We start from the raw sequence: 27042 nt of genomic DNA, 5'->3' as shown, positions 1-27042 counted from the left end.
TCACACGCACCTTCCAGCTGTATAAAGAAACTCAAAATACAGCCAAATAAATGTATGGCATTTAATTTGTTAAATCATTGAAAATAAAATACAAAGAAAAGATACATTTTTCCACAACAGCGTCAAGTATAAACGCCTCGTCCGTTTGGGGAGGTGTGCGCGCAGTGTGCAGAGACTCGCGCTGCGGAGCCAGGCGAAAGTATAAACAAGGCTTCAGGACCCGTGTAAGGAAATTCCGCCCCATCTGACGTCACACACGCCCATACGCGAAAAAAACTTTCCGAAACTTGTGACAAACCGGAAGGAGTATTTTTGGCACAGAAATACTCCAAATAAGTACAACTTAATTTTTGAAACTTTGTCCATGTTTAGCATGGGAATCCAACTCTTTAAGAGTGTAAAAAACTCAGCATGCATGAAAAAGCATTTCACCCAATTGGTCAGTGTTCAGGCTTTGTTCTCCTTCAGCCCTGCATGATGAGGTTCCATCAAATGGTGTTGCACCATTCATAGAAATGCAAATCATCCATCGAACACTTCACACCTCCACAAGAACATGCACTGAATCTGGGAGCAAATGCTGGTTCCTCTTTCTGAGACGGGACACAGGATGTGAACTTCGGTTGCAGGGATCCTGTGATCTTAAAAGAGCATATAGCACAACAAACAGCAAAAGCAGACACATGGCATTTGTCATTGGTCAGAGGATTGATATGGTCAGATTAAAATTAGTCTCTGGCAAAAAGCCCTTAAATTGATGTACTTAAAAATGTCAAGGGAGAATAAAAGAAGATCTTACAAGCTCTTACTGTCACGTTATACCAGGACAGGAGACCAGAATACAGTTTAATTCAAAAGGCAATGAACTCAGGAAGCGTCTTGGAATGCTCGAACTCAGGAAGCGTCCTGGAATGCTTGAACTCAGGAAGCGTCTAGAATGTGAACTTCGGTTGCAGGGATCCTGTGATCTTAAAAGAGCATATAGCACAACAAACAGCAAAAGCAGACACATGGCATTTGTCATTGGTCAGAGGATTGATATGGTCAGATTAAAATTAGTCTCTGGCAAAAAGCCCTTAAATTGATGTACTTAAAGGAGTCATGACCTGTAATTTTCACTTTTCCACGAGACAAAATGTATGTTATGATTGCCTAACGATTATACACTGGCCGGGAAGCCGATATTTAAAAGTGAAGCGTTTGTTTACCCCTGGGTTCGTCAACCAGCCCACGTGCACGCGCACTCAAATACATGATGTTCATTTCTGCGCCAACTTGACGTCAAGTCGGCGCAGGATATACCCAGAGAATGTCTAATATGGCGAGAAGTTTCACTCTCAGTAAACTTCCGGCTTCTGAACTGGTTGCAGTTCCACTCTGATTCCATATGAGGGCGCTCACAGGACGAGTGCAGAATGAATGGAGGTCTATGGAGATATTGCTCTCAAAATCCACTTTTCTCAGGATATATTTTTTTGTCGAGTAATTTGAATGTTGTTTTCGAAAGGGGATGCAAAGAAATTACACATTGCTGGGTGTTAGATTTTTTTGAGTCACTTATTTGCTTTAAAAAGTATTTTAAAGTGTCAATGACGTCATACACATCGTACGACCAGAGATACTGCTTTACGGCGATCCTTCAGTCACTTTGGTGCTTTCGCGCTCTGCACTTTCTTTTCTCTCGAGGCATCGACAACACAGCTGACACAGGTAAATACACAACACAGCTGACACAGGTAAATACACAACACAGCTGACACAGGTAAATACACAACACAGCTGACACAGGTAAATACACGTGCTAGAAGAGTTTTTGTTTTGTTTGTTTCTGGTCCCGCTTCGGATGCCACGATGCCATCAAGCTGTATCTCTGGTCGTAATCAGTCCTTCACTGACCAATCAGCGTTCATTAGCAGAATGCTAGCGTGTTATGGGCAACAACAACTCAACCTGTAAGAAATCGAAAGAACATAAGTACTCGTTCATTCAACTTTCGACCTATAACCCATGTTGAACTTGCAAAACCTACAATCAAATCTGAGATTTCTCAACGGCAATCGGGTGAAAGAGACAAATTTAGCCGTCTAGCCCCTTTGACTCCCATTCATTTTGCACTCATGGCGAGCGCCCCCCAGTGGAACTCTGGTGGAACTACAACCAAAATTCGGTACAATAGGACTTAATAGGGAGTGGGCAGGCTCTCCGTAGACGGGCTCTGATATACCATATATGGACACCGCAGACCTATGCTGCAGGAAGCCCGCCCTGCCCCTCTCCCCCTCATATTCAGTCGAGCGCGATCAGATTCGAAGTACGCACTCGACCGTGAAAGATGCAGAAACGTGGTGCACACGTGAGTTGCTCTGTTGTTGACTGCCAGAATCAACATGGAAATGTTTTTTCTCTCCCAAGAACGGACCAAGCTATCAGGGACCAGTGGGTTAAATTAATTTTTTAATGACGCGGTTCCTACAACCCTTCCCACTGGCTTAGGTGTCTGTGCTAAACATTTTACAAAAATTGCGTTGCAATGATAAGATCTTTATTCACGCGATCAACAGACTGTCTGTCATCTGCTCAGGCAGTGCTCATCATGCTGCAACCTTTCATGTGATGGAATAGATTTAAATATAATGCTTTAAACTAGGCCTATACTTTTCACGATTTGTTCATCTCGATAGCTGTAGTAGTAAAAACGTAGTAGAAGTTTTCGAGAGAGTTCATGAACTTCATGTAATACTACTAGCTATTTCATATGCAAGCATGTCAGCCAATCACAGCAGTGGGCGTTTGCACTGCAGTCTCACAGCAGACACGCCCCTTAAAAAAGCGTTCAAATCTGAGGCTGAAATCAGGCTTGGAAAAATGGCTTTTATTTATAAATTATGACAATTTTTGATGTAAAAATCATACTAACATTATAAGGGCACCCCAGGCAACATTATAAAATAATAAAACAATCCAGTTCATGACTCCTTTAAAAATATCAAGGGAGAATAAAAGAAGATCTTACAAGCTCTTACTGTCACGTTATACCAGGACAGGAGACCAGAATACAATTTAATTCAAAAGGCAATGGACTCAGGAAGCGTCTTGGAACGCTCGAACTCAGGAAGCGTCTTGGAACGTGAATGTGATATTTCAGTTCTTCTTTTTTAATAAATGTGCAAAAATGTCAACAATTCTGTGTTTTTCTGTCAATATGGGGTGCTGTGTATATACAATAATGAGGAAAAAAAATGAACTTAAATGATTTTAGCAAATGGCTGCAATATAACAAAGAGTGAAAAATTTAAGGGGGTCTGAATACTTTCCGTACCCACTGTATATAACATTGTATGCATTAATTTTGTGAGGCAGAATCAGATAGATGCAGATTTGACTTTGTGTGAAGATCAAATTATGTGGCTGCATTTAGCTGTGGCTATGTGTAAATTCATCATGCCCCAAAACATAGGTGAGGAGGTTTTACAATTGTGATGCAAATTTGGTCCTGTTGTTGTAACAGGGAGCCAGCCAGCAAGAGAATGTAAGTGTGAGGTGTCATTTGGCTCAAAATCTTCCAACACCAATGTTTTTTGTTAAAGGGATAGTTCACTCAAAAATGAAAATTGTGTCATCACTTATTCAACCTCGTGTTGTTCTAAACCTGTATGGGTTTCTCTGTTCTGTTGAACACAAAAGAAGATATTTTGAAGAATGTTGGTAACCAAACAGTTGATGGACCCCATTGACTTCCATAGTGGGAAAAAAAAAATACTATGGAAGTCAATGGGGTCCATCAACTGTTTGGTTACCAACATTTTTCAAAATATCTTCTTTTGTGTTCAACAGAACAGAGAATCCCATACAGGTTTAGAACAACACGAGGTTGAGTAAGTGATGACACAATTTTAATTTTTGAGTGAACTATCCCTTTAAGGAGCATGAGAAAAGTGCAAAGTACAGAGTTACTGAATCCTGTTGTGAGGAAAGTATTTTCATGGTTAATGCAAATTGTGATTAACATTGTGGCCACATGGCAATTCTATGCTTCTTTACATGGTTTTACTGCAGCTATATGGAAAAATAGCACAGTTTCCCACTAAGGAGACAAACAAATTCAACATAGTCACACATGCAACTTGAAATTGCTATGCAATTCCAGTAAAACAATTATTCCAGTTTATATGCACAATTACAAATTTGAAAATACAAACAGGATCACTGCAATTTGGATGTTTAACTATTAAACTCGTTGCTATTGGGCTGCTAACCCACTAGCAAGTGAAGTTAATAGCTGAAGGCCTTGCATGAACAAAGCAGTTAACTCACTAAGAGTTTTACCTGTATGTGCAGATCGCTGATTTTTGCTCTTAGAAAGTGGTTTACTATTTTTCTGGAAATAAGGAGGAGGTCTGCCCCTTCCCAGTGACCAGCATTTTCCCTCTTTATGGCCTATTTTCTGACAGGAACTGCAAAACCTGCTTTCTTTACCATAAGGATGTTTGCTATGTTCTCCTTGAGTTTGAGGATTTTCACGACTCTCTAATGCTTGTACACCATGCGCTCTGGTACATGACTCTGCGCTATTACGGTGTTGCATCACCTTAAGAACTGAAATAGGCACACTTTCTTGGTCAGTTGCACATGCATTTTCTGAACTAAACATTTCAGATTCATTAGAGCAAGTCACCTCCTCTAAGAAGTGAACATGCTTTTTAGTACCATCACTGTTAAGTGTGATGGATAACTTTTTAGCATTTAGCTTAGCCTTGAGATCTGCAATAGTCTCTTTGTGATTTTTACACTTTTCATTCAGGGCTAACTGCTCAGCTAGTAATCTATCTAGCTGTGTTTGAAGATCTTGAATCTTTGCCTCAGACTTTTTGTGCCTCTGCATTTTTAGATTGCACTTCTTTACATTTAGCATCTATACCAAGCGGCAACCTCCCCGTCTCTCTCTTGAAACCAACACGGAAGTGAGTTAAACTGCAATTCATTGACTGGCCGCTTGGGCTGGCTGCAGAAGTGAGTCGAATCTGTATCTCCCCCATGTTAAAATTACCAACTTTACAGCAGAAAAAAACATGTTTACAGCCTGGATCTCTATGTGGCTTTGGTCTATACAGCTAATTTTGCCCTTCATAACAACTGTGAGGGGGGTGAATTTTTTTATAACTCATCCGTTTAGTTGATTAATATTTAAAGTTCTGCATAATTAAGGGTGTGGCCACTTGAGTAACAGATGGATTCCCGCTGATGTCATTGCTAGCCGTTTGTCTGCTGTTGTTACTAGCCGTCACTTCACCTCAGCAAATTTTAGCTGCTGAACTTGCCATCTCTGCAGTGTTTGTGCTTTTTTCCGGGATTATTTAATACAATTTAATACACCCATTACTTCGCCCACGGCTTAGGATTCCGTCGTTGTCGTCGAGTATCGTTCGAGAGAACAACCAGCACTATATTTCAGTTGTTTTCCTCTGTGAACTTGCACTAATGGATGTCTGACAATTTCGTTGCTTTTTGGAGTTTTCAGATTTAAAAACGTCAATAAAGGCTCGTTCGTTCTGCTCTCACGGAACAGATAGATTATAATATCATATGCTTATGTACCGTCAGATGAAATCATGCAGGTGTCGGCGCTTTCTCCGTCCATGCAATAAATGCACATCCATGAATGAGCGCGGATTTTCTAGCGCATTTACTTGAACTTCATAGGCAATATATCTATGGTTTAACCCATTTGAGAGGCGGCCAAAATCAGAATTTAAAACGGACTGAATAAGCTCTCTACGAACTTGAGCGATGCCGCGCTGACGGACCATAGACTATAAAAAGAGAGTGACTGACATGTAACGTTAAGCACATAAATCACTGTCACACACACACTCTCAGAGTAATATTAAGTTACTGCATAATACATTTTCAACTAGCAGAATAGTACAGAATCATAGCAAGGCTCCTCAGCTTCACTCACGCCCCGCCTCTTTGCCTATTTTCTGTTATCCGGGAGTGACGCAAGGTCAAGATGGCGACGGCCGGCTCCGCCTACTTTAGGCTTCAAAAATGCTCTTCAGAAACCTACGGGTGACGTCACGGACACTACGTCCATATGTTTTTACAGTCTATGATCTATACTTGAAGATAGACACGTTGTTAACTCACGTAGCCGTGTAAAACTTATGAAGTTTAAAGCCTCAATTATTTCATCATGTTTTGATTTCTTTTGATGTTTGCCAATTGTGTCCCACCATTGGAGCATTTCCTTATCTGGACATTTAATTCCAATGTACTCTTTCTTGAGTTTACACAAGGTAGGCTCAACTTTTTTGCTCCATAAAGCAAACAATACGTCACTGTTATCAGAAATTTTCCCTTCCATCCCTGAGGAGATCTGAATATTCACAATATTTACAAATTATACAGTAATGGGACTATTAAAGCTATTCAAAACCTTCTAAATTCTGTTTCATTCAATTCATGCAAATGGAGACTTTTCTTATCATACCATTAAACAATGAAAACAGACGTACCCATTCCATGGTCAGAAGGTCAGCTTTAATCCATTCACAAAATCAACTGTGAAAAAATGTCCTCATTCTGATGACCGACCACAGTCAATTTCAGAAAACTCGCTGCAAGGGATCCCGGGTTTCGGCACCATCTGTAAGGGTGGATTTCCTGCAGTGGTTCAAGCTGCAAGAACTGCCGAATGACTGAAGAAACGTTATTAGCAAGATGGTAGAAAACGCCTCGGTTACGACTGTAACCTCGGTTCCCTGAAGAGGGAACGAGCGTTGCGTCGAAATTGACGCTATGGGGAACGCTTTGCGTGATGACGTCTTGAAGCACATGTAAAATCAGTCCAATGGTGTGGCGGAACGTCAGAGGCGGGTGACGTCACGTACCAGGAAGCTATAAAAGCCAGCCCGAAACAGAAAACGAAAGCTTCGTAGACTCTGAAGTCGTGCTGACAGGCATGAAGGAGATATGGCAAGGTGACGCAACGCTCGTTCCCTCTTCAGGGAACCGAGGTTACAGTCGTAACCGAGGCGTTCCCTTTCAAGGGAACTCGCGTTGCGTCGAAATTGACGCTATGGGGAACGTCTATACCAACGCCACCATAGCTACAAATGTCTGTCCTGTGTGAAATCAAGTGAGCAGCACTAGGAAGACAAAACCTGAGACCCTGGAGTAGAGTCTAGGTCTAAAGAGTAGAACCTGACGAAGGTGTGCGGTGAGGACCAGCCTGCCGCATCACAAACGTCCTGTAAAGATACTCCTGATAAAAGGGCCTTAGAGGCCGCCATACTCCTAGTAGAGTGCGACCGGACAGCCAAAGGAGAAGGCTGCCCAGCCGCCTCATAAGCAAGTGAGATAGCCTCAACCACCCACTTGCTCATCCTTTGCTTAGACACTGGACCTCCCTTGTTAGGGGACCCAAAGCATACAAACAATTGATCGCTTTTACGCCACAGGGCAGCTCTGTGGACATAAGCGTCTAACGCCCGAACAGGGCAAAGCAAATTATTCGCCTCCTGGTCCGCATTTTGAAAAGGAGGAGGACAGAAGGCCTGCAGAACAATAGGTCTAGCCACATTAGTGGGGACCTTGGGGATATAACCCGGTCTAGGAGGAAGAAAAGCTTTAACCATACCCGGAGCAAACTCCAAGCATGACGGAGCAACCGACAATGCTTGGAGATCCCCTATTCTCTTGAGAGAAGAAATGGCGAGAAGGAACAGAGCTTTCAGAGTTAGGAATTTCTCAGGAACCTCCTCGATGGGCTCAAAGGGGGCCAGGGAAAGGCCTTGCAGCGCAATGGACAAATCCCAAGGTGGCACCCTAGAGCGAACTGCAGGCCTCAGCCTCCAAGTGCCACGAAGGAAACGAGATACCAGAGGGTCTTTCCCCACAGACATTCCACCCAAAGGAATGTGGTAAGCACCTATAGCCGCCACATAAACCTTTAAAGTGGACGGGGTCAGACCTGCAGTGAACTGGTCCTGCAGGAACTCCAGAACTGTACCAATTGGGCAGTTGACTGGATCCAACCGACGGTCACTACACCAAGAAGTGAATACTCTCCACTTCAGGGCATAAAGTTTCCTCGTGGAGGGAGCTCTGGACTGTAGAATGGTCTCAACAACCTCAGTTGAGAGACCTGACTCTATGAGCTGGGCCCCCTCAGAGGCCAAGCCCACAGGTTCCACAGTTCCGGTCGGGGGTGAAAAATCGAGCCCCCTGCTTGGGACAGAAGGTCCCTCCTGACAGGAAGCTCCAGAGGATGCCCGTCGAGGAGGGACACAAGATCGGGAAACCATACTCTGCCCGGCCAGCGCGGGGCTATAAGAAGCAGGCAAACCCGGTCCCTGCGAACTCTCTCCAGAACTCCCGGGAGCAGAGCAACTGGGGGAAAGGCGTACAGACGTAGCCTCGGCCACGTCTGTACCATAGCATCCAGTCCCAGAGGAGCTGGATGCGTGAGGGAGAACCAAAGTGGACAGTGAGACGTCTCTCGAGACGCAAACAGATCCACTTGTGCTTGGCCAAACTCCCTCCATATCAGCTCCAACACCTCGGGGTGGAGCCTCCATTCCCTGGGCCTCGGCCCCTGTCTCGACAGAGTGTCTGCTCCTATATTCTGGACCCCGGGGATGTAGGCTGCCCTGAGTGACAGCAACTTCCCCTGGGACCACAAGAGAATATGGCGTGCCAGATTGGATAATGGGCGCGAGCGCAAACCCCCTTGGTGGTTGATATAGGCGACTACCGACGTGTTGTCCGTATGCACTAACACATGGTGTCCCCTGAGATCTGTGATAAAGCTCCTCAGAGCCCGGAAGACAGCTAACATCTCTAGGCGATTGATATGCCAGGAACGATGATGGTCTTCCCACAGACCTTGAGATGAGAGACCCTCTAGGATCGCTCCCCAACCCGTGAGGGAAGCATCCGTCGTTAGCAGTTTGCGACGACAAGGAGCTCCCAGCACTGGGCCCTGGGACAGGAACCAAGGTTTCTTCCACATAACCAAGGCACGTAGGCAGCGCCGCGTGACCTTGATTGTGCGAAATGGGTTGCCCCTCGGGGAAAACCCCCAGGTCCTGAGCCACCACTGCAGGGGCCTCATGTGCAGTAGTCCAAAAGGTATCACGTTGGAAGCTGCTGCCATGAGACCCAACAGTCTCTGGAACTGTTTGACAGTGAGTAGCTGGCCTAGCTTTACACTTTTCACAGCTGCAAGGATGGAATCTATCCGTGGCGGTGACAGGCGCGCCTGCATCGACACTGAATCCCAAACCACGCCTAAAAAAGTGGTCCTCTGAAGTGGAGAAAGCACACTCTTCTTGGCATTCAGCCGTAACCCCAGCTCTTTCATATGGGCGAGGACGACATCTCGATGCCGAATCGCCAACTGATGCGACTGAGCTAAAATCAACCAATCGTCGATGTAGTTCAATATGCGAATACCCTGAAGGCGCAAGGGCACCAGAGCTGCATCCACGCATTTGGTGAAAGTGCGGGGTGATAAAGCCAGGCCGAATGGAAGAACTCGATATTGGTATGCTTTGCCCCCGAAAGCAAACCTCAGGAACTTCCAATGACACGGACGGATGGAAATATGGAAATATGCGTCCTTGAGATCTATCGTGACAAACCAGTCCTCGGACCTGATCTGTGGCACGATTTGTCTCAATGTTAACATTTTGAACTTGAGCTGCATGACTGACTCGTTCAGAACTCGAAGATCTAAAATGGGACGCAATCCCCCGTCCTTCTTTGGAACTATGAAGTACCGGCTGTAAAACCCGGTTTCCCTGTTGGAGGGAGGTACATATTCTATGGCCCCTTTCTCTAACAGAGTGTTTACTTCCTGTTCCATAACCAGAACCTGCTCGGGGCCCACCACTGTGGGCAGGACCCCCATAAACCGAGGTGGGCGTTTCTTGAATTGTATCTGATACCCTTTTTCCACGGTCTGCAGGACCCAACGAGAAACATTTGACAGTAGTTTCCACGCTGTCAAAGATTCTACTAGAGGTACCAGCCTCTCGAGACTGGTTTCTGGATTTTGTTGCTGTTGAGTAGTCGGTTCGTCGCCCTGTAACGGCGCACCGGCAGGGAACGACCGAACAGACTGCTCTAGCACCCTCCTCAGAGGGGGCGGGCATCCCGAGGCCACTACGTTTCCGGGTGGACCTTGAGATATGTGCTCGCCGGAGACCGCTGCGCCCTGAAACACCGGAGGCGGCAGGGTTGGCAGACCGGTCCCCTGAGGGCACCGAAGAGAGACGGGCACCGTAAAAAGAGGTGTTGACCGCTCTGCTTCGGGGGGGACTACCCTCATTTGTCCTGAGCCCTCGGACATCAGGACTTTTTCCCAGCAGCCTTCTTGGCGGTAATAACGGTCCGCAGATCCGTTTTACCCCTCGAAGACTGCTGGGTTTGAGAGCGCCCTCCGTGTCCCCGAGATTTTTGTGGGGGAGCACGGGAGGAAACGCTCTGTTTCTGAGTGGCACGGTGCTCAGCGCTCTTTTTAGATGAGTGAGGCTGCTCCCGCTCAGCAGCCTCAATGAAAGAACGGCGGGGGAGAAGTTTCTGAAGTGCAGCTGCCTGTTTTGAAGCTTCTTGTGATTTAGCTACAGCACTATTAACTGCATCTCCAAATAACCCTTTAGTGGAAACCGGTGCATCCAAAAGAACATGTTTCTCTTTGTCCTTTATATCACTTAAATTGAGCCACAGATGCCTCTCAGTGGCCACCAGGGCTGCCATAGAGCGGCCGATGGATTTAGCCGTCTCCTTGGTGGCCCTGAGAGACAAATCTGTGGCTCTACGCAGTTCAGACACCGTATCGGAACTAATACCCCCGCCCTCCTCAGAATCACCGAATAATTCAGCCTGGTACGTTTGCATTAGTGACATTGTGTGTAAACACGCTGCAGCTTGGCCGGCGGCGGCATAAGCATTATGAACCAGGGAAGATGTAAATTTTACTGGCTTGGATGGTAGTGCAGGAGCCTTCAGAGAAGATGCCGTTGCTGGAGAGAGATAGCTCGCGAGCGTCTCTTCCACCTTCGGCATCTCCCCATAACCATGCTCTTTATAATTGTGAATGGAAGAATAGTGTGATGTTTGTGCAGTATACACTCTATATGACACTGGTTTCCCCCACGATCTCGACACCTCGGTGTGGAGATCGGGGAAAAACGGAAGGCTTCTGTGCTGAGGCTGTGCACGAGATGGCAGGAAACGCTCGTCGAGCTTGCTTTTCGAACGAGCGCCCTGCCGATCCTCTGGCCACTCAACAGATAATCGCTCGACAGCTGTCGTAACAACATCGAGCAATTCTTCAAACGCATGAGACTGAGGTGGCGAATCCTCAGACTCAGCGTCAATACTAACAAAGTCCAACTCCTCAGAGCTGGACAATTGCAGTATTGGTGCCTCCATCGGGGGGGAAGAAACCGCAGCGCGTGCTTCCACACCCTAATGAGAGGCACTGGATCTATCAGAAAGAGGCTGAGATAAGGCAGAGCCCGTCTCAACATCCACTGATAGATCCATTTGCGAACCCCAGGTCTGAGATTGACGCCGTGCCTCGGCAGCGGCGGGACCCGAGCCCTGGGGAACGCGATCCTGGTTAAATAAAGCCAGGCGGGATCTGAGCGTACGCATAGGAAGCGCGTCGCAATGCTCACAGCCAGCACCCTCGAGTGCTGACTGGGCATGCTCTTCACCCAAACAGACAGCACAAAGAGTGTAAGTGTCCCCACCCGTTAAATAACGCGGGCAGGGGTAAACACACACTCTAAACTGCTGCTGCTTACTCGCCATATCTGAATATATAAATATAATAATACAATATAGACAGACAACACCAAATAACAGGGACAGATTTCACACAGAGCGCAACTGAAGACTCAGAAAGCTTTCGTTTTCTGTTTCGGGCTGGCTTTTATAGCTTCCTGGTACGTGACGTCACCCGCCTCTGACGTTCCGCCACACCATTGGACTGATTTTACATGTGCTTCAAGACGTCACCACGCAAAGCGTTCCCCATAGCGTCAATTTCGACGCAACGCGAGTTCCCTTGAAAGGGAACTGCACATTTCTTGTCTATACCACCCACTGCCACTTATACCAACGACGGAAATAAGCGCAGTTACAATAGCTTAATATTTGTGGGAGAGCGTTGCTATAGAGAGTGACGATATTGTATTGCAATATGTAGCATTTCAATTACAACCAAATCAAAACTAGTTAGCACATTAGTTGTAATTGAAAAGGTTTAATGACAAAATATGGTTACACTTAAAATAGTTACAAAATAGATGTATGAGATGATGATAAAAGGGATACTTCAGGATTTAGCATTAAGCTTTGTATTAGTAGAAAACCTGTAGTTTTTTCGAATTACTGTGCTTTCCACCCTCATATCCCCCTGAGTCATTTTGCGTCATCGGAGGATTTTCTGGCCAGAGGCTAAAGACTACAGCCAGTAGTAGGGGCTGTCCCGCATGTTCTGAACCCGCCCATAGAAGGTGGGATCTCATTCACAGAATGTACACAGTATCAGTCTTCTTTCTTTGGAAGCTAAGCTAGCAGGCTCTTGTTCTGTGGAGAAAGCTGAGTAGTAGGAGAAAGCTGAGTAGTAGGAGTTACCATACTCTTTTTCCCGGACATGTCCGGCCGTCGAGATCGTCCAAAATGTCCGGGATTCGGCTTTTGCTTTCTGCAGTCGCCATTCATTATTTACATGCACACCTTTTGTTTCAATCTAACTGAATTCATTTCGATTGGTGAATCTGAATGTAGTGTTTACATGAACGCTAAACAAGTGATCGGTTGATGTGCGTTTTAACATTGCTAAGAAAATTCCCGCTCCTCCGTGAGAGATAGGAGACCTGTGCGTCTCTGTAATGACGCCACCGGCCTCGCGCCGTTCTCCCGCGCCCCTCTGCCTCGTCCTGCTCGCCACAGTAAACATGATGAATGGCGACTGTAGAACGCAAAAGCCGAATCCCGGACATTTTGGGCGATCTCGATATCCCGGGCAAACTCGTCGCGGAGACTCACTAGTAGCATAACCTTGTTGTTTTCAACTGCGCTCTCTTACCGGGAGGCGTGGCCTCGTAGAACAGCGAAGCAAGTGCATTCTGGGAGTTGTTGTCTTTCATCCACATAAGCCAAAAATAAATTTTCTGGCTTTTCTCAGTCTAGAAAACTCCAAATTAAAAAATGTCTTCACATTTCTTCTACATAAATGGCCTATTTTAAATACACATTAATCTTTCCAGAGGTGAAGTATCCCTTTAATTGTACCCAGCATATAAAATATTACCTGAGAGAGAGAGAGAGAGAGAGAGAGACAAAGAAGAGAGGAGGCAAAAGGAGAGAGCCCCAAGAATAAGAAGAGAGGGGACCCGGAGAAGAAGAGAGCCAGAGCATCAAAGATACAGAGCAACAGTTTCAAACTTCTTTTATCCTTTCCCTGACCATGTGACTAAAACCCAACTGTGACACATTCAAACTGACCAATCAGATAATTACACTTCCACCACTGTACTAAAGGTGTGACAATTCATCGACCCCCAAAGTACAAACATTTGGCCTGCAGGCCTAGATCACTATCAGCCCCTCTGTTCCTTAGGAACTCCAAATGGTCATTGTGGTAGAAAGAGGGGGTAGAAAAACAGTCAAGCAAATATCTTTGTTCATTTAAAATATCTCTGATTATTTTCAATTCTACAATGTATCATGTAAATCTATTGTTTTTTCCTTTTCATGTTTGGTATCATTTTAAATGTCTCGGGCCATTGGTAAAAAGGTCTCAATTTCATTGCAGTCATTAATATGAGATAGACTGAAAACTTAGGAGAATTCGGTTCTTTTTGGCTGGTGTCCCATCAAGATATCTGATAATTCTCTCCTCTCCCCTGAAACCAGGTGTAACCCCCTGGGGTGCATGAATAGACCCAAAACAACTCTAAATATATTTTTCTGGCACAATCTGTACAGTGTATCCCCTAAACCTCCCTCTAAACACAGCCCTCAAAGAAAACTTTCTGCATTTTTACATTTATGTATGATTTATAAGATGTTTTCCTCATAGGGACCAACAAATGTTAACACAAGGTAAAAAATTACTGGTATTACTATCCTTGTGGGGACATTTGGTGCACTTTTTTGGGCATTTGGATAATGAATGCACTTACTGATAAGCTTGTGTTACTGTAGCTTTTACATGTGGTTTAGGTGGCTTAATTTTTGTACATTGTGAACTGGTATTTACACCCTTGGTAATTTGGCTAAAAACCTGTTCACCTAACTAGTTAACTTGGAATGTAGTGTTTTGATTTTTCTTTGTGAGACGTCAATGCTGTTAACCCTGGACATGTTTTAAATAGATCTATTGTACAGAGAATCAGGCAAACTAAGGTGTATGATCATTTCATGCAAGTCATGTGTCATAAAATATTCTTCAGATAAAAATTTTAATTTAATTTGAGTAACGAGTATGATTTACAGACAAATATAACAGGTTAATGTGGCCTCTGTCTAAACATTCACAATAACTTATTTGTTTCCAAATGTGTGTTATTCCAGTTCATGAACATCTTTGCCCTCTTCGAGCATGCATGTGCGGGCCATTGCGCAGGTCACGGCATATGGGTCACAGTTGGCAGCAGGACGGCGGTCCTCAAAGTAACCACATTTATCCTGACCCACCCGACGAGGGATACGGATACTCGCCTCGCGGTTAGCAACACCTGCTGAGAAATCACTGATGCTGGCGGTCTCGTGATGACCCGTGAGGCGACGCTTGTTATCTTCTCCACCGTGTGGGTCGTAGACTCGAATATGCTCTACATGACGCTTACTCAGTTTCTCGATGGCTTTCTCAATGTGCCTGATGAGAGGAGGACAATGGAGGTGGGATGACATGGCAATAACACTGTAACACAACTCACAATCTCTGTTTTATAGATGTCTTTAGTGTCTCTGACTTTTATGATTGTGTGTGTGTGCATAAGTGAGTACATACTCAATTCCTCCTTCTTCTCTCATTTGCAATGTGCTCACATTGATGTGGCAACCGGCTCCGTTCCAGTCTCCCGCCATGGGTTTTGGATCAAGGGTGGCCACCACTCCGAAATCTTCACACACCCTGTGTAGCAGGAAACGTGCCATCCACAGATGATCTCCCATCTCAATTCCTTCACATGGACCCACCTGGAACTCCCACTACAGAGAGAGTAAACTATCCTCACTGCCCATCCAGTACATACATAATAGAGATCTACAGATGTTGTGTTTTTGTAAATAAATAGTGTCTGCTGTATCTCTAATACCTAATGACTTTATGGTAGTTACCTGAGAGGGCATGACCTCTGCGTTAGTGCCACTGATTTTGATGCCAGCATAAAGACAGACTTTATAATGACTCTCCACAATGTCTCTGCCAAAGGCTCTGTCAGCACCAACACTGTTGTGATACAGACCTGACAAAATTCAAATTTCTGTGATTAAGACAAAATTATAGACACAGGTTAAGTTGTAGGCCCTACAGGACATAAGCCATAAAAGACTTTGGTACATACTAAGTAAAACTTAACCAATAGAAAGTATTAAGTCCCTCAGCACCTTAAAGGGGTCCTATAATGTCCTTTTCACAAGTTGTCAAATAAGTCTCAGATGTCCCCAGAGTGTGTATGTGAAGTTTTAGCTCAAAATACCCCCGAGATATTTTTTATATCATGTTACAATTGTCACTTTTTGAGGGTGAGCAAAAACGTTCAGTTTGTGTGTGTCCCTTTAAATGCAAATGAGCTGCTGCTCCCGGCACAGAGGGTGGAGCTTCAAGAGCTTGTGTGTTAGCATATTCGATTACCTCACACAGACACACTGAAAATTTCAAAATCTTTTAGCCTTTTATGTTCAAACCGGAGTCAGACAAGAGACTCAAGAAGATGTCACAACATGTAGAATGCAACAGGACATTTCTGAATGGTTAGTTGATGAATTTATGTAGCTGATGTGGAATTAACTTCTAGTCAATGATTATCATATTCTAACAAAAATATCAATTTCTCAATATATATATACTAAAATATCTGGAAAAGGGTTTGGGTGAAGAGACGGCGGGAGCATGGACTTTACATGTAAATGCAACATGACTGCGGTTGTTACGCTTTCGTCTTCTGTTTGCTCGCTTTCTGATTGGGTATCGTTTCGTTCCACCACCCATAATCAACAGGGTAACGTTACGTGCGCGTTTGTCCTCGGGGTTCCGTTCCACTCCCCCCACAAATTAGGATTTCTTATGTTGAATATTTACGATTCGTGATCGGGGCGGCTCCGACGTTCCTCCGAGGAGAATCCAGGGAATTGTCCTCACACCACAGGGAAATCTGATAAATTAATCTGTAGAACCATCAAGATAATCGGGACTTCACTTATGATTGTCGGAAGGGGAGAAATCAGCCCGAATATCTTGTGGTGTGGCCCCAGCATTAGCAGCTGCATATGTAAAATAATGCGATCTTCAACATTAAACAGTATAAATCAAAACTGCCTTATGTTACAGAATAAAATGTTGACCCAGGATTAGCTATAGGACTGTGAAGCTTTGGGGGAGTTTATGGACTCAATCTACTCCATTTTGATCATCATTCTGGATCTGATCTGGATGTAGTCTTTGACAAACCAATTCTATGCTTTTGCTCAAAATGTTGTTGTTTTTTATGAAACTTACCCATATTCAAATGTTGATTAAAAAAGGGAGCGCATTGAGCTAGAATAAAACGTGTTTGTTTTTTGTTTTTAGTTTTTTAGTTTTTTTGCTTAAAAACAGAGGGTCTTTTGCTCTTTTTTATATATATATTGCATGTTCAAATATTCGTACAACAAAATATTCTGGGGGCCATGAAATTTGTGTGAAAATGGTCAAAAAATGCTGACAGGGAGCGAGCTAATACTTTCTGCCAAATTATGAGATGATATTAAAAATATCTATATGGCAGTTTTCCCCCATGGTATCAATGTCAAAAAAGTGGCTGGTGAGCAAAAAAGTGAATGTCAAGCCCTGCATACATACACGTATACATATGCAAAGTAGCATATTTGCTTCAGTCCATGTACATAATCTTTATATTATTTTTGACATGGTAGGCCGACTCTCAACCACGTTTACTGTTATGTTAGAGAGGAATTATTATTAATGTTTACTGATACTTCATGTTGGACCTTCACCCAAGACTGTGGATTTAACAACAAATAAAAACATTCAGATCACCTTGTGGTTTAGGGTAGCCTAGTCTGGGCCAGCCATAAGGATGTCCATCCACACCTAGTAGAGTATATTCCTGCTCCATACCAAACCAAGGGTGGAGATCTTTTACCTTCTCCATGACCTTGTTACAGCTGTTACGATGATTAAAATCTAAGAGAAAAAAAAACAAGACACTATAGTATTTTGATCTGATACATTTGATTACATAAATGTAAATATAGCCAATGTAGATGGTGTAAAACTTTTCATTCTGATCCTCTACCAGCTGAGCAACAGTACCAATGTTGAAGTAGAAGATAAATAATGTCGTGAAAATTTTAAACTGTATATTAAACGAACCATGTTTCTAACATCTAACCTTATTTGAACAGGATGTATTGTACGAAATCAATGGAAAACTTGTGACTTTGACTGTGTGCGTATGTATATGTAAAAATAACATAGTTTGGGAAATTAAACTAGACAGTCTTTTAGATTGTGATTAACAAATGAAGTCATCATTAAAACAGTTTGCTTGTGCCAGTGACAGTGGAAAAAGGTTGGGGCTTTTGAACCAATTGAACCAATCATATTGAAGGTGACATGTTAGTCTTATTTGTTTTCTTGATTCTATAAAAACTGTTGTATATGTGTTTTACGGTGGGATTTCTCAATGGAATTTGTCTGAGATCCTCCGGCCTTGATTTTTTCTTGGGAGAGTTTCTCTGAGAACTGCTCGAAGACTCTCCTGGCCGTTATTAAAGCATTTGGAGGACATTTGCTGATGTCTGTCTGTTAATTTCTGCTGCGCAGCAGGTCAGTTTAGGGAAGCAAGTAAGTTAGGATAAGAGATTCAGCCGGTTGTCGACGGAAGACACAGAAAGGCTAGAGTATAAAAGTTATTAAGTGTCGATTTGTAGACGCTCGGTGTCGATCAGTAGACGCGATAGATTTATATTTATTAAATGTCGATTTGCAGACGCTAGATAATGAGGTTTTAGGGAAAAATCCACTACAGTTTGGCGAGCCAGCCAGGAATCCTAGGAATCTCCCTCTGTCGGATGGACGGGGATGAGGAACCACGTTGTCTTCACTCTGCCAGACTGCAGAACCCTGTTCGACAGAGGGAACCATTCCAGTCGGGCTAAAAGGACTTAAAGTATTAAGGTAGAATGACAGACCTCAGCACTTTTCCTTAAAAATGCTTCTAAATTAATTAAAAGGTTTAATAAAATTTTGGTTGTTCTGTTAAGTAAAATTTTGAAGAAAACTGGTATCACATCTAAAAGATTTAAGGATAAAAAAAATAAAAAAATGTTTCTTACCTTGTCTATTAAGGGCAATGAGCAATGATTATGGTTAAATGCAACCAAGGTATATGTTGAGTATTTTGTTTTTTGTATTAAGAGTGCTTCAAACAAGCTGCCAATAAAACTTCTGCAAAGCAACTTGTCATGCTGGAAACCAGATCCGGGAGGGGAAAATACCCCGAGATGCTGCAGTAATGAAACTTGCTTTTTGTTTGAAAAAGACTTTGATTTTGATTAAATTAAAGAAAGGTTAATAAAGAAAGGTTAATAAAGAAAGATAAAGAAAGAAATGTGGAAACAAGATAAATAGATCAATATTGTTATCCTGAGATTTATGAATTTTTACATTTTGAAATCAATTAAACATTGCAGAAATTGTTCAAATTATAAATAATAACAATAGGAATATGCACATGTGAAATACTCTGTGATAATTAGGAAATTTTGAATCATAAAGAAACTTTTATGAGTTAGACTTTAATTATGTATTTATGTAGATGAGATATATAAAGCTGAGCAATAGAATTTAAGCAATTCACTGCTTTTGAATTTAGGCAATCACTTAAAGTGATGAATAAATAATAAGATATTAACTGCACATGTCTAAATAGTATACTTTCTATCTAAAGGTGTTCTATCTAAATTTGTATCCCGTTATCCCTGGGAGACAGTGTGGAAAAATGTTTTTGATCCATGAGATTCTAACAGTCAATGGTAATTGTTGTGCATTGTGCATAGTATGAGAATGAGATTGTGTGACCAATTTAAATATAAATTGTGATTTGAACATGCACATAACAGACATCTTACAGTCATTTTATTTTGGTTTCTTGTAAAAGAGAAAAGACAACGAATTATTTTCATTTACATTATACACTATTCTAAGAGTAGTTTTCCTGTTTTTCCTGCTCCTTTGCAAAGAAGAAACGCTTGCTTTTTTCCGCAATGAAGTACGCTTTTTAATAAAATGAGGAACTGCTGTGTTGATAACCAGATGAGATTTTTTGTTAATCTGTAGGTTTAATGTGAGTTTTGCAGTTCTCTGAGTGTTCAAGATTTCAGACACCTTGTTCCGTGGGAATGTCTGCAGAAAAATAAAAAAGAGGAATTGGGGCCTGCAGCTGCCCCCCTGAAAGAGGAAGTTGACACTTCTGAGAGGGGTCAGAATGGACAGTTCAACTGAATGTCAATCCACACAGAGAGACAATCCAATGTATCTTCCGTGTGGGCTAGGTGCTGCACTTTCAATGATCACTCCAGAGACTGCTTCAAATTTGATTATTATTTAACTTGATTATTTTTTGATTATCCACTGGTTTCAGCAATTCTTCATATTTCTTCAACTAACTCTTTGAATCTGCTTTCAATAGGTAACAGTAGCAGCCCTACTGCAGAAAGTTCAAGAGCGGAAGTGAGAGCATGACTCACGAATCGGTTAAAACTGAGGCTGGATGTGGCATAGTGAGGGTTATTATTACATTGACCAACTAGTGGTAAAACCATGAATAGGTTACTGACTATACAGAATTCTCTGGAAAAGGCATTATGGCTATAAAAGCAACAATATTGGTCACTCCATTTCATTGAAAGGTAATTTTCTAAATCAATAGAAACAATGGATCTAATTATAGACTTTGAAATCACATGCTGTCATCACCAGGGGTACGAGATAGAAAAGTTTTGCTTATTTTTGTCCATGGATCAAAAATTGTGTGAAGATTTCCAAATCTTCTTTTAAATAGCTTATGAGCAACAACAAAAAGTTCGAAAAATTGAAATTGTGCAATGAATGACAAATTGCATTTGAGAAATTAAAACTGACTCTCTCAACTGCAACTGAAGGTCTATACGGTTATTATTTAAAGTGTTTAATCTATTTGATTTTGAAAAGGTTTACGTTCACTGTGTTAAACTTAAACACATGGCGACTGCATCGGACAGTTGAAAATAAGTATCCTAACGTTTAGACACTGTCGAAAGGGGAATGCCACAGTGTGTCTACGTTCAGTAGCTTCGCCGGAAAAGTTGTTACCGTTCGGATTTGGTGGTATTCCACTCCTAATAATATATATGTTCCTCATTCAGTTCATAAACTGCTATGGCAGGCAAAAGGTATAATTCTCTGGCCAGAGAGGGGTGTGCAGAGAGGGGTGTCCAGAGAGGGGTGTCCAGAGAGGGGTGTGCAGAGAGGGGTGTATTAAAGTGTATGAAAGTGTGTGAAAGATGGTGTTCTGAGAAACACAGAGACAAATAAATTGTCAATCAAAACAGCTGTATCTAAATTTATAAAGTGGGCCCACAGGGTAAATTATGCCCTGTTGTGGAAAAATTCAGTATTTCTTATATGCATTTGTTTTAAACCATTGTTAATCTCATTGAATCATGTATTTCTGTGAGTATCTTAGCAGCTGACGGAGGACAGGAAGGAACAGACGCAATAAAATGGATGGGCCAGGGAGATTGTAAGACCTGGGCTCGAGAAATGGTTCAGTCAGGAGAATACAGGGGTCGTTCAGTATTAAAGTGAAGCCCCATGCCCTCTCAGGAGGGGAACAGAAGATTATTTAAGTCATAAATGGAAGCCTTTTGGCTTCTCGGGGACAAAGAACAATTTGACCTGCCCAGGGGGGTAGAAGCCAGTCCAAACCGGTTAAGATATGGGGATATCAGTAAGGAAAGTTACAGAAACTGGGGAGGAGGAGTATAGTGTCAGAGAAGACACTATACAATGTCTGTTTTTGTTGAGTCTGTTAGGTTCTGTCTTCCTGATACCGGGTAGCTGCGGTAACTGTGAACAGAATTCTCTCAGAGAATAAACTTTTTCTCTTTATTACAATTTGCCTCTGAAAGTTTTCTTATGCCTTTTGATGCTGTTTGATTAACCTTTGAAAATTGCCATTACAATTGGTGTCAGAAGTGTGGGATCCCGTGAGGAATCTTTTTCTCCTGGTCCTGAGACGGATTTGACGGAGTGAACGCCCCGGCGGCACCAGGCTGCTGGTCTTATACCTCGACGGTTTGAGATAGAGCTCAACAGGTTAAGGGAGAAAGAGCCAATACCCGCTTTCAGTACCAGGGGAAGAACTCCCACCAGGATCAAAAAGAATCCGCGGCAATTACAGAAAAGAAAAGCATCTCCGGGTAAGAAACGGCTAATTGTTTTATTTTTGTTAGGTGTAAATTTATATAATTGTGGGTGAACCATATTGGCTGAGACTGTCTCTTTGGTACGGGCAGAGAGATTTTTCAAGGGAGAAATTGACCTGAGGAAGTCAGGCCAGTTTTTTGCCGAAAACTAGCTTGTAGGTGGACGGAAGAGCCACAGCTGATTACAGAGCATATTTGCTAAAACCTGGCCGATTTTGGGTGAAAAGATCGGATCTGTTGAAGACGTTTGACAGATTAGTAAGACGCGCAGCAAAAGGAAAAATCCAAGAGAGAAGATTCAGCCAAGATGGGGTCATCTAACAGTAAGCTAGACCATTTTTGTACACCGGTTTTTCTGTCAAATAGGAAATAATTACGGGGGTAAATGTATGGTAAAGATACAAATATCACGATTTCCCCGAGGCGGTGACTTTGAATAAGATAAGACTTAATATTGTAAAGGAATCAGTAGAAAAGAACGAGGGAAAACAGAATGGTTGCTGTGTGTGTGTGTGTGTGTGATCAACATGTATGTAAAGGGTATTGAAGAATTAATAAAATACCATGATTTCCCTAAAGAGGGAACTTTAAGTGTCACTAGGCTGACAGCGGTGAGAGACTCGGTGGAAGAGGGACGTGAAAAACAAAAAGGTTGTTGTGTGAGACGTGTGTGTGGGGATTGTACGAAAACAATAATGGACTGGTTAGATGAGGCAGAGCGAAAAGAAAAGGAAAATGATGCAGAAGGAACTGGCATGTAGGGAAAAAAGGGTAAGATGAGAAGAAATATAGTAGAACAATGTATGTTATGAAAATAAAATTTCTGATAGAATTTATGGAACTATTTATGAATGCCTGTTCAGTCAAATTAAGTTGAAATTATATGAAAAGTGAGTTTCAGATAATAAATAAATAAATAAGGCATTGAGTATGATTAACAGGGATTGACGTGTTATAAAGATGAGGAATGAACAAAGGTTTTATTAAGCAGAATGGGGAACAATTATATATTTTAGTGGTAAAATAATGATGTCTAGAGAATTTTCATAACAAGAGTTGAAGGAGCAAGCATCTATAATGGCTGTCTGTGCACTTTAGGGATTGAGAAATGAGTAATATGATATTTAGTTTTTTGTGAAACAGCAGAGATAAGTGGGACTGAGAAAATAATGATAACATTAAGTTGAATCTGCAGACTAACCATTTGATAGAGGAATACTGTTTCAAACCAGTTTTAATGAAATTGATGGCATATAGTACAAATGTTATACTTTATGAAGAGTCCTGAAACAAACAGTGAGACAGAAGAGAGCAAACGCTGTAAGCAGCTGTGCTCTGAAGCTCTGACTTCAAAGAAATGTGATTCAAGTTAAACAGAAACATTGTGAAAACCTTTTAGAATATGTTGAATGATTTTCTGTGCAGTTTATGAAAATGAATGTGCTGCCAATGATAATGATGAAGATTATGATTTGCTATTGTGATTGGATCCGCCACTGGTGGACTGTAAAAGAATACAGAGGACTGCTTATCAGTGGCTCTGTTTACATTCCTGATCGGGACACACTGCTTCAAGGGTGTGCAGTAAGTTGGAGCCGTTTGAAAGCTCAATGATCAAACTATAGGCAAAGAGAGTGTTTTAATTGTGGTCAGCAGGGCCATTTAGCCCGTAACTGTACATGCCCACTCAGAAAAGAAAGTGATAATGTGAAAGTGACGTGTATTAATGTGGGTTTAAAAGTAGAACAGTATTTAAATGACGATATTAAAGTTTTCGTCTGAGAAAGAACTAAGAATGTGAACGCAGTGCTAAAGAAAGATTTAAGTCTTAAGGGAATCTTTTTGAAGGAAAGATCTATAATAATTTTTTTTATATATATATAAGATTACAGGTTGATGTAAAATTAATGACTCCAACAAATGAGTTGCAAAATATTTTAAAAGTACCGGTAACTAAAAGGATGATTGTGTTTTGAAGGAAACGCTTTGATAAGGTTTTAGATGATATAGAGAGACAAATCTAACGAGTTGTATCACAACTTGTAATAAAATGTATCACAAGCAGAGAGGGCAGCCTCAAAAGTTAGTGTGAATCCTAGAAGAAGATTGATAAACTCCAAGAGAAAAACACTGAAGTCAGGTATTAAATTATGGTAATTGAGAACCTGACAACTAAAATTGAGATGAAATTTGAAACGTTATTAAGAACTAGAATAATTATTATTCTTTCTTTAAGATAAAATAAGCAGAAGCAGTGTTATAGGATTAAAAGTTGCTAAATGTAAAATATATGAGAAAGGCATTTGATTAAACAAAAAAGCTTGTTGTTGACTATGAAAGGAACTAAGAGCTGATGTTTTGGGTTCAAAAGATAAGCTTGTGATTTGGCTGAAACAGGTTTGATTATCTGAATTTGGTGTGTGCTTGGCTGAACTGCCAGTGCGACAGAGACACTTTTGTGAGAGATACAAATTTGTAATGTCTAAATTCCTTGATGTGGGCAAAAGACAAATATAAAATATGGTTGTTTGAAAATACATGTAAATTCTGGCAAAATGTATTAAGCTGGGCTAGATGGTAGATAAAGTTTGATTTTAGAAGTTTATGAGAGTGCAGTGTACCAGTCCTGAATGCCTCAGAGTCTGTCTGATTCAAAGTCAGCTAAAAGCTGTTATCTGAGCCTGTGTCATAAGTGATAATGAGCTAGTAAAGCACAGTGTTTCAGTTGAAAACCATAGACATAGAGATGTTAAAAGAAATCATGCTACAGGCAGTTCAGAATTTATACATTTAGAGGGCATATGTTTTAAAAGTAAAACTGAATGACTTTAAATAAGTTTTTAAAATAATAATGACCTTAAATGATAGAAGGTTACGTTTTGACTAGTTTATTTTAGGCCCAGTAACTTCTTTGTCTGACCTTAGCCTCCACCATGAAACAGGGCCGATGGCTCTTGCTACAGATGTAACAGTACACTGAATAGACGGATGTGATTAAAGTTCACTGAGATTTTGCTGATTCGGACAGATTTAACAGATTTTTGTGATTAAATACTGTTGTTATTAACCTGTCTCCCTGTGTTAACACTATTAGGCAGTCCAGAGTGCTCTGGTGACTCTTGAATGTGCCTTTCCTAAGCTCCAGAAAACAACTGAGTCTGTTGAAGAAAACAGATTTTGTTATGGGGAAGAGCGGTTACCAGTGTGCACGAAGTGACTACTCAAAGACGGGTAAGAACCTTTGGCCAGAGGTCAACCTAAGGCAGGGGGTCACGCCGACACTGGGCATCTCCTGAATGGAGGTGTTTTATGTGAGATGGGTATGAGAGTGCAGCGGATGACTGAGGCCAGCAGCATCAGCAGAAAATTGAGAGGGGAGATGAGCTGTGAGGAGTTACGGCAGTCTGATCCAGAAAATGTGAGTTCCTCTATACCATGAACCAGAAACCGCATTTATTGTATGGCTTGTTTTTCATTGACAAGTGTCTGCAACTGTGCCAGGGGACAACACCCTGAAGAAGAAAATTATGATTTAAGAGCTAATGGGAATGGGCTTTCAAGAGCCAGCTGAGACTATGAGGTGATTGTCATTTTTTGTTTTGGAGACAGTAACAAAACTTAATTTATATCAGGAACATGATCTTGGTTGCCTTATGGGCAAGGAAAATTTATAGAAGTGTTGATATTGAAATAATATGTCAATAAGATAGTTTTAACTCCTGAAGGTCGTTAGACATGGTGGTGGCTAAAGATGAAGACAGCTTTTGTAGATTCAAGAAAAGTTTGGATAACAAAGGTTAGGTGAATTGAGTATTTAAAATAAAGATAACCTTAGAAATGCTCATAGCATAATGTATTTTAGATTGTTGTAATGGTTCTAATTTGAGTTAAACATTTGTATTTTAACATTTGTGAACTATTAAGGGTTCTAGGCTATGATTCATTTAGCTACAGTCTTAGGAGGCTGTTGAAAAGATTATTTGTTTAATATGATATTTAATATAATGATAGAGACTGTTGAGTGGAGGAAGGGATGGTACTCTGTCTGTCTTTCTGTTATCCACCTGCTAAAGCAAGCTGAAGCAAAATAATGATAATGAACCAAAACAACCCAGCTAAAGTCAAATGAATAATGAACAAACATGCTTTGAAACGGGTTAAGAGACTGTAAAATTAGATAAAGGCTACAGAAAAAGTTTAAAATCTTATTATAAACGTTAATCTTTTTAGAGAAAAGATGTGAATATAAAAATATGAGTGATTTATAGTCAGGTATATGTGTGTGTGTGTTTGAGGGTGAATGGACTAGGTCTTGGTAAGTGTTAGTTTAGGGGAGCTATTCTGTCTCCATAGTGTGTATATTGTGCCATTAACCTCTGGAATGAGTTTTATCATTACAGATGGGTTAAGGCAAATTACAAATTTGAAAGTAGGCTGAGGATTGTGAGTCAATCTGATGAGAACACAGAACATGGGACGAGCTTTAAGTTGATTGATCATCGAGCTCTGTCTGTTAGTTATTACTTTGGTCATTTATGATGTGCAGTAGATTTGAATTACTTTCCGGACAAATTTAAGTTTTGATGTGTAAATTAGAATTGTGAAGTCGTAGATAGCCGTCCGTCATGTGTTGAGACAATGTTATAGATTTGACAGCGACAACAAAGTGACACGTAGGCTAAGTAAATATCAGATTATCCAGAGAGCCCTTAACAGTTATGTATTGTAAAAGGGGGAGATTGTTGTTTGACTGACGTTGACTAAAGCCGCTTGTCCACCAGCGTCTCGATTTCTGACGCAACGCCAAAGCCCATTCATTTCCAATGGAACTACGTCAGGCAGCAAAAAAGCCCCCGCAAAGCATGATGGGTCGCGTCGCGTCGATTTGGTCAACAGCGGCGCTGCAAAAAAGTATCTCGGTGGATACTTTATGCAAATGAGAGCGTCAAAACGCGGGGCAGCAGCCAATGGAAACTCTGCGGCGAGAATTTGTGTATGGCCGTTGCTATGGTTTCATATTTTTTTTTACATTTTTCCCGGCGCGAAAAGCAGCGAAAACGTCACAGGCGTCGCGTCGGAACAAAAATTGATCGGACGCTGGTGGACAAGCGGCTTAAGTCTGTACACCACGACCTGACCTGATAGAAACAATTGATGACTTAGACATTGAAGAATGTTTGTAGATGACTTACTTAAGAGACCAAAATAACACGCCTGAAAAGCAGTGAGACTCAGGGCCGGTGCCCTTAAAATAGTTTAATAAGAAGATAAGATTGTGGCTTTACGTAATATTTTTGTTCCAGAGGCAAAGAAAGATGTCTGGAG

The 27042-nt window shown here is 41.8% G+C and overlaps 1 protein-coding gene and 1 long non-coding RNA gene across 2 annotated transcripts in view; one reads left to right on the top strand and one right to left on the bottom strand.

The window, feature by feature from the left end:
* The window catches only part of LOC309477131, a 70881-nt gene that overhangs the window by 27210 nt on the left and 16629 nt on the right, over positions 1 to 27042 (top strand). The window contains exon 2 of the long non-coding RNA XR_014198537.1: positions 17748 to 18254. This is a non-coding gene — a long non-coding RNA (uncharacterized lncRNA). The remainder of the gene's footprint in view (positions 1 to 17747; positions 18255 to 27042) is intronic.
* The window catches only part of LOC309477101 (glutamine synthetase-like), a 29784-nt gene continuing 17206 nt past the window's right edge, over positions 14465 to 27042 (bottom strand). Inside the window, exons 3-6 of the mRNA XM_082140253.1 lie at positions 17285 to 17431; positions 15364 to 15491; positions 15035 to 15234; positions 14465 to 14899 (exon numbers count right to left, since the gene is read on the bottom strand). Coding sequence (XP_081996379.1) covers positions 14587 to 14899; positions 15035 to 15234; positions 15364 to 15491; positions 17285 to 17431 — 788 coding nt within the window. The 3' untranslated portion in view covers positions 14465 to 14586. The remainder of the gene's footprint in view (positions 14900 to 15034; positions 15235 to 15363; positions 15492 to 17284; positions 17432 to 27042) is intronic.

Source organism: Leuciscus leuciscus, assembly GCF_965113295.1.
Source record: "Leuciscus leuciscus genome assembly, chromosome: 16".
Classification (NCBI taxonomy): Eukaryota; Metazoa; Chordata; class Actinopteri; order Cypriniformes; family Leuciscidae; genus Leuciscus; species Leuciscus leuciscus.
The sequence above is the reverse complement of the archived record's forward strand: the minus strand, read 5'-3'. Positions and strand labels throughout refer to the sequence as shown.